The sequence below is a fragment of the Pristiophorus japonicus genome, chromosome 1 (genome assembly GCF_044704955.1).
Source record: "Pristiophorus japonicus isolate sPriJap1 chromosome 1, sPriJap1.hap1, whole genome shotgun sequence".
Taxonomy (NCBI): Eukaryota; Metazoa; Chordata; class Chondrichthyes; family Pristiophoridae; genus Pristiophorus; species Pristiophorus japonicus.
In genome coordinates, this window is record NC_091977.1 from 477,674,357 (window position 1) to 477,687,050 (window position 12,694).

The 12,694-nt window shown below is 43.9% G+C and overlaps 1 protein-coding gene across 7 annotated transcripts in view; it reads right to left on the minus strand.

The window, feature by feature from the left end:
- LOC139276526 (SWI/SNF complex subunit SMARCC1-like) overlaps positions 1–12,694 on the minus strand; it is a 257,461-nt gene that overhangs the window by 134,401 nt on the left and 110,366 nt on the right. For all 7 annotated transcript variants that reach the window (XM_070894634.1, XM_070894638.1, XM_070894637.1 and 4 more), the window contains 3 exons: positions 10,969–11,085; positions 7,604–7,663; positions 749–1,007 (listed from right to left, as the gene is read on the minus strand). In XM_070894634.1, coding sequence (XP_070750735.1) covers positions 749–1,007; positions 7,604–7,663; positions 10,969–11,085 — 436 coding nt within the window. The remainder of the gene's footprint in view (positions 1–748; positions 1,008–7,603; positions 7,664–10,968; positions 11,086–12,694) is intronic.

Genomic DNA, 12,694 nt, shown 5'->3' on the forward strand with positions numbered 1-12,694 from the left:
GAGGGGCAGAGAGGCTGAACGGGAGGGTAGACAGCTGAATAGGAGGGAGGTCAGAGTTCCGATCTGCGTCCCATGAGCCCATTCGGCCAAAGCTACCTCCCACGCAGCCTCGGGGGCCTGGAGCTACTGCACATGCGCACACACTCCAGCGCGCATGTGCAGAGGTCCCAGCACTGTTTTCAGTGCCGGGACCGTGCTCTGCCCCTGACCCCCTGTGCTGCGTCACGCCGAGCTCAAAGACGTCCTGAGGAGACTGGAGAATCATAAGTTAAGTTTTCGGCGCCCTTTTTCTTCCAGAAAGTCGGTGCACCTTATTGAGATGCGCCGTTTTTCCAGAGGGTGAAAAATTGGGCCCAGTGACACTTGAAAATAGGTGATTGAGGGGAATTCAGGCAGAGGGGAGCACAAGATAACAAATTGTGTAAGAAAGTAAAGTCAAAGGTAAACACTGACAGAAGATGGGAGCACAGATTCAAACTGGGAGAAAGCAAATTTAGAACTGATTAAGTGATCACACAGCAATTAACATGGAATGGACTTCCAAATAGAGCAGTGGAAACAAAAAGTTGAACTGTTCAAGAAACAGCTGGCTTTGTGATGGATTAGAGGAATTTTCCTTTTTAACTGAATCAGCTAAGAAAATGGCCTCCTTCGTCTCCAATTTACTTTGTTTTAATTTTTTTTAGGGCAAGGCTGATTCATGTTAAGATAAAACAAATTGCAGGGACAATGTCGATACATTCCTTACCCAAAGCAGCCTTGGCAGCAGCTGCAGCAACTCGGGGATCCACAACAGAGGCCAGGAATGCCACAGTGCTCATGACTGGATTCCCAGACTGGCTGAAAGGAACAGGCTGGAAGGCCAGGGGGCCAAGGGAGGAGTCAGTGTCTTCCAGGTAAGGGTCTTCGATGGGCAGTCGCAGGAAGTTCAGTATGCACTCATCCTGAGTGCGGCTCCCGACATGCTCCGATACTTTATTCCAGTCATCTTTGTACATTTCCAGAGCCTACAAAGGAAAAGATTAAACTTAATTTTTGCTCAAACAAATCAGTAGTATTTACAAGTTAGATTTACAGCCAATCAATTAAGAAACTTGAGAAAGCTCCGGCCATGAAAAGACTCTGCAGTCCATCCGGCCAATCTCAAAATCTGAACCCTTGGCTCTCTATCACTTACTCCCTCAATTATCCATCCAATTCGGTCTTCAATCTTTCTACAATATCTTCCTCCTTGAACAGTCTATTACATGTGTAAAATAGTTAAATATGAATTGTTTGCACATTTTCCTTCTAAACTTGAGCGAGCAAGTAGCACTCAAACATAAAACACATACAGAACTGGAAAAGTCCACTGCGGTTCATTTCTCCCGTCCCGAAGATTACTGAAGTCCCCGATAAGCTGTATTTTTGCTCAGTAGACTACTTGCTCTGCAGCCCCCGCCCCAACCCAACAACGCATCATCATGAATGAAAAAAAATCACCAACATCCATTGGGAAGTTTATAAGAACGCTAACTCATTCCATTTCTCTCCCTTCGTACACATCATAGAATGATGCAGCACAGGAGGAGCCCATTCGGCCCATTGTACATTCCCACTTGGGGGAAAGGTAGGGCAACTAAAGTCAGAGCTCCCTGGATGACGAAACAGATAACCAATATGATGAAACATAAAAAGGTATGACAAATGTCAGGTTACAGATACATCTGAGAATCTGGTTATATAGAAACATCAGGAGAAGTGAAAAAGATTGTAAGGAGAAGATTTGAAAATACAATGGCAGCCAGCATAAAAGATAACCCAAAATTATTTCGGCAGAAAATAGTAAAAGGGCAAGATATGGGGTGGGGCCAATCAGGAACCAAAAAGGAGACCTATGCATGGAGGCAAAGAGCATGGCTGAGGTACTAAATGAGTACTTTGCATCAGTCTTCATCAAGGAACAGGATGCTGCCATAGACAAGAAGGTGGTGGTAGTGGAGACACTCAATAGGATAAAGAGGATAAAGAGAGATAAAAAGGCTGTCTGTACTTAAAGTAGATAAATCACTCGGAACAAATGGGATGAATCCAAGGCTGCTGAGGGAATTGAGGGCAAAAATCGCAGAGGTACTGGCCATAAAATGCCAATCCTCCTTAGATGGTGCCAGAGGATTGGAGAATTTCAAATGTTACACCACTGTTCAAGAAAGGGTGTAAAAATAAATCCAGCAACTACAAGCCAGTCAGTTTAATCTCAGTAGTGGGGAAACTTTTAGAAACAATCAAGGACAAAATTAAGTCACTTGGATAGGGGTGGATTAATTAAGGAAAGTCAGCACAGATGTATTAAAGGCAAATCGTGTTTAACTAACTTGATCAAGTTTTTTGAAGAGATAAGAGAGAGGGTTGATGAGGATAATGCGGTCGATGTGCTGTGCATGGATTTCCAAAAGGCATTCGACAAAGTGCCAAATAGGCTTGCCAACAAAATTGAAGTCCATGGAATAAAAGGGACAGTGGCAGCCTGGATACGAAATTGGCTAAGTGACAGGAAACAGTCGGGGTGAACGGTTGTTTTTCGGACTGGAGGAATGTATACAATGGTGATCCCCAGGGATCGGTTCTGGGACCACTGTTTTTCTTGATATATATTAATGACTTTGACGTGGGTGTACAGCACGCAATTTCAAAATTTGCAGATGACACAAAACTTAGAAATATAGCGAACAGTGAGGAGGAGTGATAGATTTCAAGAAGACAGAGGCTAGTGAAATGGGTGGACACATGGCAGATGAAATTTAATGCAGAAAAGTGTGAAGTGATGCATTTTGGTACAAAGAATGAGGAGAGAGCAGACAAACGAAATTGTACAATCCTAAAGGAGGTGCACGAACAAAGAGACCTGGGGGTATCTGTGCATAAATCGTTGAAGGTGGCAGGGCAGATTGAGAAAGCGGTTAAAAAGCCTGATGGGATAAAGAGAGGAAGAGTGTACAATAGTGTGGAAATTATGATGAACCTGTATAAAACGCTGGCTCTGGAGTATTTTGCTCAATTCTGAGCACCACAATCAAGAAAGGATGTGAAGGCCTGAGAAAAGGTGCAGAAAAGATTTACGAGAATGATTCCAGGAATAAGGGACCTCAGTTACGTTGACAGACTGGAGAAGCTGGGGTTGTTCTCCTTGGAGCAGAGAAGATTGAGAGATTTGATAGAGATGTTCAAAATCATGAGGGGTCTGGACAGAATAAAGAGAGAGAAACTGTTTCCACCAGAAGGGTTGAGAACCAGAGGACACAGATTTAAGGTGATTGGCAAAACAACAAAAGGCGATGCAAGAAAAAACTTTCTGCAGTGAGTGGTTAAGATCTGGAATGCACTGCCTGAAAGGGTGGTGAAGCCAAACTCAATGTTATCTTTCAAAAGGCTAAGTATCTGAAAGAAAAAAAATTGCAGGGCTACAGGGAAAGGGACCAGCTGAGAGTTGGTGCTTGCTCGACCGGCCAAATGGCCTTCTTCCGTACTGTAACTGTTCAAAGAGGTAGGTTTTAAGGAGTGCTTTAAAGGAGGAGAGAGGTGTCGAGAAGCATAGAGGTTTAGGGAGGGAGTTCCAGAGTGTAGGGCCCAGACAGCTGAAGGCACGTCCACCAATGGTTGAGCAGTTATAATGAGGGAAGTTGAAAAGGCCAGAGTTTGAGGAGTGCAGACATCTTGTGGGATTGTGAGGCTGAAAAAGATTGCAAAGATCGGGAGGGGAAAGTCCATGGAGTGATTTGTAAACAAGGATGAGAATTTTGAAATCGAGGCTTAACTGGGAGCCAATGTAGGTCAGAAAGCACACGGGTGATGGGTGATCTTGACTTGTTGCAGGTTCGTACATGGGCTGCTGAGTTTTGGATGACTTCAATTTTACGTAGCATGAAATGTGGAAGGCCAGCCAGGAGCGAGTTAAAGTAGGTCAAGTCTAGAGGTAACAAAGGCATGAATGCAGGTTTCAGCAGAAGAGCTGAGGCAGGGGCGGCAGCGGGGCAACGTTACCAAGGTGGAAAAAGGCGGTTTTCGTTATGCTACGGATACGTGACTGGAAACTCATTTCAGGGTCAAATATGACACCAAGGTTGCGAACAGTCTTGTTCACTCTCAGATTGATGCTAGAGATAGGGGTGGATGGAGTCAATGGTTAGGGAATGCAGTTTGTGACAGGGACCAAAGATAATGGTTCAGTCTTCTCAATATTTAATTGGAAAAAATTTCTGCTCATTCAGTACTGGATGTCAGACAAGCAATTTGACAATTTAGATACGAACCAGGGGTCGACAGAAGTGGTGGAGGGGTAGAGCTGGGTGTCGTCTGCATACATGTGGAAACTGACTCCATATTTTCGGACGATATCGCCAAGGAGCAGCATATAGATGAGAAATAGGAGGAGGCCAAGGATAGATCATTGGGAAACACCAGAGGCAACGATGTGGGGGTGGGAAGAGAAGCTGTTGTTGGAGATTTTCTGGCTATGATTAGATAAGAATGGAACCAGGCGAGTGCAGTCCCACCTAACTGGACATTGGTGGAAAGGCGCTGGAGGAGGATGGAGTGGTCAACTGTGTCAAAAGCTGCAGATAGGTCCAGAAGGACGAGGAGGGATAGTTTACCTTTGCCAGTCACAAAGGATGTCATTTCTGACTTCGATGAGAGCAATTTCGGTACTGTGGCAGGGTGATGTACTATGATAATGGTGATGTTTAAAAAGGGAGAAACGGATAGACTCTGAGCAATTACAGGCCAGTCAGACTAACCTCGGCAGTGAGCAAATTATTGGAAAAAGTTCTGAGGGACAATATTAATCGTCATTTAGAAAAGCACACATCAATCAAGAACAGTCAGCATGGATTTGTTAAGGGAAAGTAGTGTCTGACTAACTTGATACAACAAGGAGGGTTGATGAGGGTAGCACGTTTAATGTAGCTGACGTGGATTTTAGCAACGCTTTTGACAAAGTCATACATGGCAGACTGCTCAGAAAAGTAAAAACCGATGGGATTCAAGGGAAAGTGATAAGCTGGATCCAAAATTGACTCAGTGGCAGGAAGCAAAGAGTAATGTTCGACAGGTGGTTTTGCGACTGACAGGCCGCTTCCAGTGGGTTCCGCAGGGTTCAGTAGTAGGTCCATTGCTTTTTTAGGCTTCCATGTAGCGGGCATGATTAAGTTTACAGAAGATATAAAAATTAGCCGTGTGGTTGATAGTGAGGAAAAAAGTTGTAGACTGCAGGAAGATATCAACAGTCTGGCCAGGAGGGCAGAAAAGTGGCAAATGGAATTCAATCTGGAGAAGTGTTGTTTATTTCATGACTTCATCTTTTGAACACAAAAATACAGTACTGAGTGGGCCAATCATCCCTTCATACCGATGCCAGGGCAATCAAGTTTAATCCTATCCCCCTGCTCTTTCCCTGTACCCTTCAATTTATTTCTCTCAAGTATTCACCCAATTGCAGCTTAAACGTAGTGATGGACTCACTCCCAATGCAACTTACATTTTATATAGCTCCTTTAACATAGCAAAACATCCCTTGGCACTTAATGCGCCTAATGACTGTCAGACAAAGTTTGACACCTAACCACAGAGCTATCAGGACAGGTGACTCAAAGATTGTTTTCTGGACCACCTTCGAGGAGACCCAAGAACAGAATAGGAACGGAGTTGGCCATAAGGCCCCTCGAGCCTGTTCCACCATTCAATAAGATCATGGCCTCAGCTCCACTTCCCCGTCCGCTCCCCATAACCCCTGATCCCCTTATCGTTCAAGAAACTGTCTATTTCTATCTTAAATTTATTCAATGTTCCAGCTTCCACGGCTCTGAGGCAGCAAATTCCACAGATTTACAACCCTCAGAAGAAATTTCTCCTCATCTCAGCTTTAAATGGGCAGCCCTCTTATTCCAAGATCATGCCCTCTAATTCTAGTCTCCCCCATCAGTGGAAACATCCTCTCTGCATCCACCTTGTCAAGCCCCCTCATAATCTTATACGTTTCAATAAGATCACCTCTCATTCTTCTGAATTCCAATGAGTAGAGGCCCAACCTACTCAACCTTCCCTCATAAGTCAACCCCCTCATCCCCAGAATCAGCCGAGTGAACCTTCTCTGAACTGCCTCCAAAGCAAATATATCCTTTTGTAAATATGGAAGCCAAAACTGCACGCAGTATTCCAGGTGTGGCCTCACCAATACCTTATATAGCTGTAGCAAGACTTCCCTACATTTATACTCCATCCCCTTTGCAATAAAGGCCAAGATACCACTGGCCTTCCTGATCACTTGCTGCACCTGCATACTATCCTTTTGTGTTTCATGCACAAGTACCTCCAAGTCCCGCTGTACTGCAGCACTTTGCAATCTTTCTCCATTTCAATAATAACTTGCTCTTTGATTTTTTCTGCCAAAGTGCACGAGCTCACACTTTCCAGCATCATACTCCATTTGCCAAATTTTTGCCCACTCACTGAGCATATGTCCTTTTGTAGATTTTTTGTGTCCTCCTCACACATGGCTTTTCCTCCCATCTTTGTATAGTCAGCAAACTTGGCTACATTACACTCAGTCCCTTCCTCCAAGTCATCAATATAGTTTGTAAATAGTTGGGGTCCCAGCACTGATCTCTGCGGCACCCCACTAGTCACTGGTTGTCAACCAGAGAATGAACCATTTATCCCGACTCTCTGTTAGTTAGCCAATCCTCTGTCCATGCTAATATATTACCCCCAAACCCATGAACTTTTATCTTGTGCAGTAACCTTTTATGAGACGCTCATGTAAGGGAGGAAATTCCAGAGCTCAGGGCCTTGGCAATTGAAGGAATGGCCACCAATGGTGGAGTGAAGAAAATCGAGAATGCGCAAGAGGCCAGAATTGGAGGAGCGCAGAGATCTGAGGGGGTTGTTGGGCAAATAGCCCTTTGCATGCAAAAACTTCTCCTTTATCCCTCTTGTACACCTATTACAGATTAGCTAAGTAGTGGAAATAACCTTAGACTATTTTATTTTCAAAACTTGAAACTGCTCAGATTTCACCACTTCTCTAGAGAATACAGCTTTGTATTTTCCCTCTTATCCCCCATACAAGCCTAGCCACCTTATCCATCCTTTCCATAATGGTGTGAAAGATTGCACGCAATACTTCAACTACGCCCAAACCAAGTCTTACGCAGATTTATCTGCTTCTTGCTTTTGTCGTCACATACACCACTTCTCAATGTAGGGGGCAATCACAGACTTGTATTGAGGTAGCGGCCATGCTTTGTTTTGCCCACTGAAAGCTAGAATGGAAATCACCAAACTGAGGTTGTTAACGGGGCCTGGCAGCATGCTCTCATGACTGATGGAAGCAAAACTTGTTGTACTTGGTAATCCTCTCTGTAGAGGATTACAAGGAAGCACATATCACATTACAAAATATATAAAACTGAATAGCATTTAATGACAAATTTACTCAGATGGTCTCTCCACACAACTCAATATAAATCACAAATTATATTAGTGGTGTGTTCCAGAACTGTTTTTCCAGTGACTAAGTATTTGAGCTAGATCTCCAAGAGTAAAGTTAGGAATGAGGGGCACTCACCTCGAGGAGCAGCAGAGTTTCCTGGTCCGTCCAGTCCCTGGCTGCACTTGCCTTACTTTGCTGCAAGACAGACGCACAGTGGAGAAATATGAACATGCAAAATGAAACATAGTATTCCATCCTGGTTTTCATTTTTTGGGGTATTTTCACACTCTCACCCCACCCACCCCCTTCTACCCAAGGCACAAAACCCTTGCTGGTGGACACACTCGCGTGTGTCGGCAGCCCTCTCATGCTGGCCCAAATGGCTATACTTCACGCCAGAACCGAGAGCACTGACAGGGTATTCAATTGTGGAGAGCTTCATCGCCGATCCAGAACCTGTCTCCATCCAATGACCACTCTCACATTTTCCAGCAGGGATCACAGGATGACTATAAGGATCAGCTTTTGTTCCTTGCTGACAAACACCCCTGAAACAATACCAGCACGGTAATGTATGTGACAAGCTTTCATCTGCTTACTGCAGCAACTATGAAAATTGCTGCTACACAACAGGATCCAAAAGATAGCAATTTTAGTTTATTAATATGCACTAGAAAGGACATATGTAAACTACGACTCGGCATAATACAATTTGATTTCGTGTGGTTTTGAAAAATAAGGACAATGAACATGCCAAAGATCTGCAATTTCAAAAAATGAATACCTGTCAGCAGCCCCAAAACTCTTGCCCAAAAAAGGACTCAAATTTAAAACTTAAAACAAATGTGCAGAGTTCAAAAATGATCGTCAGCTGAGCTCCTCTCCCCGACATCACTGAGGAAGGCTACAAGCAAGAGTGTTCAATAAAGTTAAAGGCAATCACTGGGAGTTCAACTCACACATCCTCCCATCACAATGTTCTCTATTTTTATGGGCTAGCTGCATGCCAGATATGTACAGAAACACATCATCCCATTCAAGAGCATCCAAAGTAAGCCGAGGAGAAATCCAGTTTCTGTTTGGCCAATATGATGGCACTCTCACTTCCCAGAGTAACATTATCCAAATTCAACTTGACTTGAAAGTTGACACAGGCAAGGCTTAAGGATCATCAAGTGCTCACAGACGTAGACCTGGAGAACAGCCTACCAAAACTGGATACATCGCTACAATGTTCTTGAAAGTTCACCCACTCTGACATCTCAATCCCTTATGGCAATAGATTGTAGGAGCATTTGGGGCCAGTGGGAGGAATCTCACTTTCTGGAAGTCAGACCAGCTTGTAAATTACTATCAGAGTCCTGGAATACTGCAAATCTGCCTGACTGTGATGCAAGAGCTCCAAAGTTGGTCAAAGGCTCGAGCAGTTTGCAAGTTTATTTGGAGAATGGAATTCCAAAAAGATCAGTAAATTAAATCTGTTGATTGTTTTCACATTTGGCTTTGGAATGACTAGATGTCCTTTAGAAACATAGAAAATAGGTGCAGGATTAGGCCATTCGGCCCTTCGAGCCTGCACCACCATTCAATATGATCATGGCTGATCATGCAATTTCAGTATCCCATTCCTGCTTTCTCTCCATACCCCTTGATCTCTTTAGCCATAAGGGCCACATCTAACTCCCTTTTGAATATATCTAACGAACTGGCCTCAACAACTTTATGTGGTAGAGAATTCCACAGGTTCACAATTTTCTGAATGAAGAAGTTTCTCCTCATCTCAATCCTAAATGGCTTTCCCCTTATCCTTAGACTGTGACCCCTGGTTCTGGACTTCCCCAATATCTGAAACATTCTTCCTGCATCTAACCTGTCCAATCCCGTCAGAATTTTATACATTTCTTTGAAATCCCCTCTCATTCTTCTAAATTCTAGAGAGCTTAGTCGATCCAGTCTTTCTACATGTCACTCGTCATCCCAGGAATCAGTCTGGTGAACCATCGCTGCACTCCCTCAATAGCAAGAATGTCCTTCCTCAGATTAGGAGACCAAAACTGTACACAATATTCAAGGTGTGGCCTCACCAAGGCCCTTTACAACTGCAGTAAGACCTCCCTGCTCCCACATTCAAATCCTCTCGCTATGAAAGCCAACATAGCATTTGCCTTCTTCACTGCCTGCTGTACCTGCATGGCCACTTTCAATGACTGATGTACCATGACACCCAGGTCTCGTTGCACCTCCCCTTTTCCTAATCTGTCACCATTCAGATAATATTCTGCCTTCCTGTTTTTGCCACCAAAGTGGATAACCTCACATTTATCCACATTATACTGCATCTGCCATGCATTTGTCCACTCACCTAACCTGTCCAAGTAACCCTGCAGCCTCTGAGCATCCTCCTCACATCTCACACTGCCACCCATCTTAATGTCATCTGCAAACTTGGAGATATTACATTCAATTCCTTCGTCTAAATCATTAATGTATATTGTAAATAGCTGTGGTTCCAAGACTGAACCTTGCAGTACCCCACTGCCTGCCATTCTAAAAAGGACCCATTTATTCCTACTCTTGGCTTCCTGTTTGCCAACCGGTTCTCTATCCACGTCAATACATTATCCCCAAGACCATGTGCTTTGATTTTGCACACTAATCTCTTGTATGGGACCTTGTCAAAAGCCTTTCGAAAGTCCAAATTCGCCACATCCACTGGTTCTCCCTTGTCCACTCTACTGGTTATATCCTCAAAAAATTCTCGAAGATTTGTCAAGCATGATTTCCCTTTCATAAATCCATGCTGACTTGGACCGATCCCGTCACTGGTTTCCAAATACGCTGCTATTACATCTTTAATAATTGATTCCAACATTTTCCCCACTACCGATGTCAGGCGAGCCGGTCTATAATTACCTGTTTTCGCTCTCCCTCCTTTTTTAAAAAGTGGAGTCACATTAGTCACCCTCCAATCTGTAGAAACTGATCCAGAGTCTATAGAATGTTGGAAAATGACCATCAATGCATCCACTATGTCCAGGGCCACTTCCTTAAGTACTCTGGGATGCAGCACAGAAGGAGCCCGTTTGGCCCAACTTGTGTGTGTTGACAGAGCTATCTACTTAGTCCTAATCGGCTTGCCATTGTCCCATAAACCCTTTTTCAATTTTAACATTTATCCATTTTCCTTTACCTGGCCAATATTTATCCTCAATCAACATCACTAAAACACATTATTTGGTCATTCTCACGTTGCTGTTTGTGGGAGCTGTGTATGTGCAAATTGGCGGCTACATTTTCTACAATACTTGTGGCTACATTTCAAAAAAGTACTTACTTGGCTGTAAAGCGCTAAGGGCCATCCAGTGTTTGTGAAAGCCACTTTCTAAATGCAGGTTTTTTTTTAAAAAGCCGTTATGGATTTTGCTTCCACCATTGCTTCTGGTAGGGCAATCCCTGTCCCAAGAAACCTTTGATCCATGCTAAATAAAAATAACACTTACTTTTGCTAAAGTTCCTTTCTTGCTATACATGTCAGTACGCAGTCCAAAGTTCTGTAGGTCAGCCGGTTTGTCCTTTGGTTTTTCTGGGAAGTTCAGCATTTGCTGAGAAGCAGGAATCTGCACACAAGATTGAAATTTGAGTGGACATGGAACAAAAATAATTTAGAAAACTAAGTCAATTAAAGCAGTTTTGATCAGACATGTCGGAACCCAAGCATTCAGTTAAATGAGGATTTCACATGATTTTCTTGCACATAGGAAAACTGGCCATGCTTCAGAATATAAAGAAAGGGCAGGAGAAAATATCAGGGATGCAAGAACTCAATGGGTTACTGTATAAAAACAAAGAAGTTAACTTTGTACCTGCAAAACCTAATCAGAACATTTAACGATAACTGTACGTGGTAAAAATTCCAATTAAACAGAAAATTCTGGAAAAGCATTGCTGGTCCGCCCAAAGTGCAACCCATCTTCTCTCTAGTCACGGTTACAAAAACCTGCTGTGCAGTTCCAGCATTTTCTGAGTTTACAAACTAATGGGGCACCATTTAAATTAATGCAGATCATGAGAACTTATTTCCACAAAGCTACTCTGCTGCTCACCAGTTACCAAATAACTTGGTAAATAACACGCCCCTCTTCAATTGCCTTCTCCCGGTGGCTGAAGAGCTCCTCCCAGAGTCGCAATGCGGATTCCATCCACTAAGGGGAACAATGCAGGGAACAGCACCAACCCTTGTACATGGCTTTCTTTGACCTCACAAAGGCCTTCGACACAGTCAACCGTGAGGGATTATGGAGCGTTGTCCTCAAATTCGGCTGCCCTCAAAAGTTTGTCACCGTCCTCGGCCTGCGCCACGGTGACATGCAAGCAGTGATCCTGACCAACGGATCTACCACAGACCTAATTCACGTTCATACCGGGGTCAAGCAAGACTGACTGTATCATCGCACCAACGCTCCTCTTGATTTTCCTTGCTGCAATGCTCCATCTCACTTTCAGCAAGCTCCCCACTGGAGTGCAGCTAAATTACAAAATGGGAATCTATTCACCTCCACCAGGCCAGATCCAAGGTCGTCCCAGCCTCAGTCAATGAATTACAGTACACAGACGACGCTTGCGTCTGCGCATACTTCGGGGCCGAATTCCAAGCCATCATCAAAACCTTCACCGAGGCATGCGAGAGCATGGGCCTTACACTCGACATCCATAAAACAATGGTCCTCTACCAACCTGCCCCCGCCACACAACATTGCCCCTGATTATCAAATTCCATGACGAGGCCTTGGACAGCGTGAACCATTTTCCATGAGTCCTCCCCCGCATGGGAGCCTACTGTCAACAAGGGCAGACGTAGATATAGGATTTATGAAGGAGAAGTCACGTTTGACAAATTTGCTGGAGTTCTTTGAGGATGTAACGAACAGGGTGGATAAAGGGGAACCAGTGGATGTGGTGTATTTGGACTGCCAGAAGGCATTTGACAAGGTGCCACATAAAAGGTTACTGCACAAGATAAAAGTTCATGGGGTTGGGGGTAATATATTAGCATGAATAGAGGATTGGCTAACTAACAGAACAGAGAGTTGGGATAAATGATTCATTTTCGGTTTGGCAATCAGTAACTAGTGAGTGCCGCAGGGATCAGTGCTGGGACCTCAACTATTTACAATCTATATTAACGACTTGGAAGAAGGGACAGAGTATGACGTAGCCAAGTTTGCT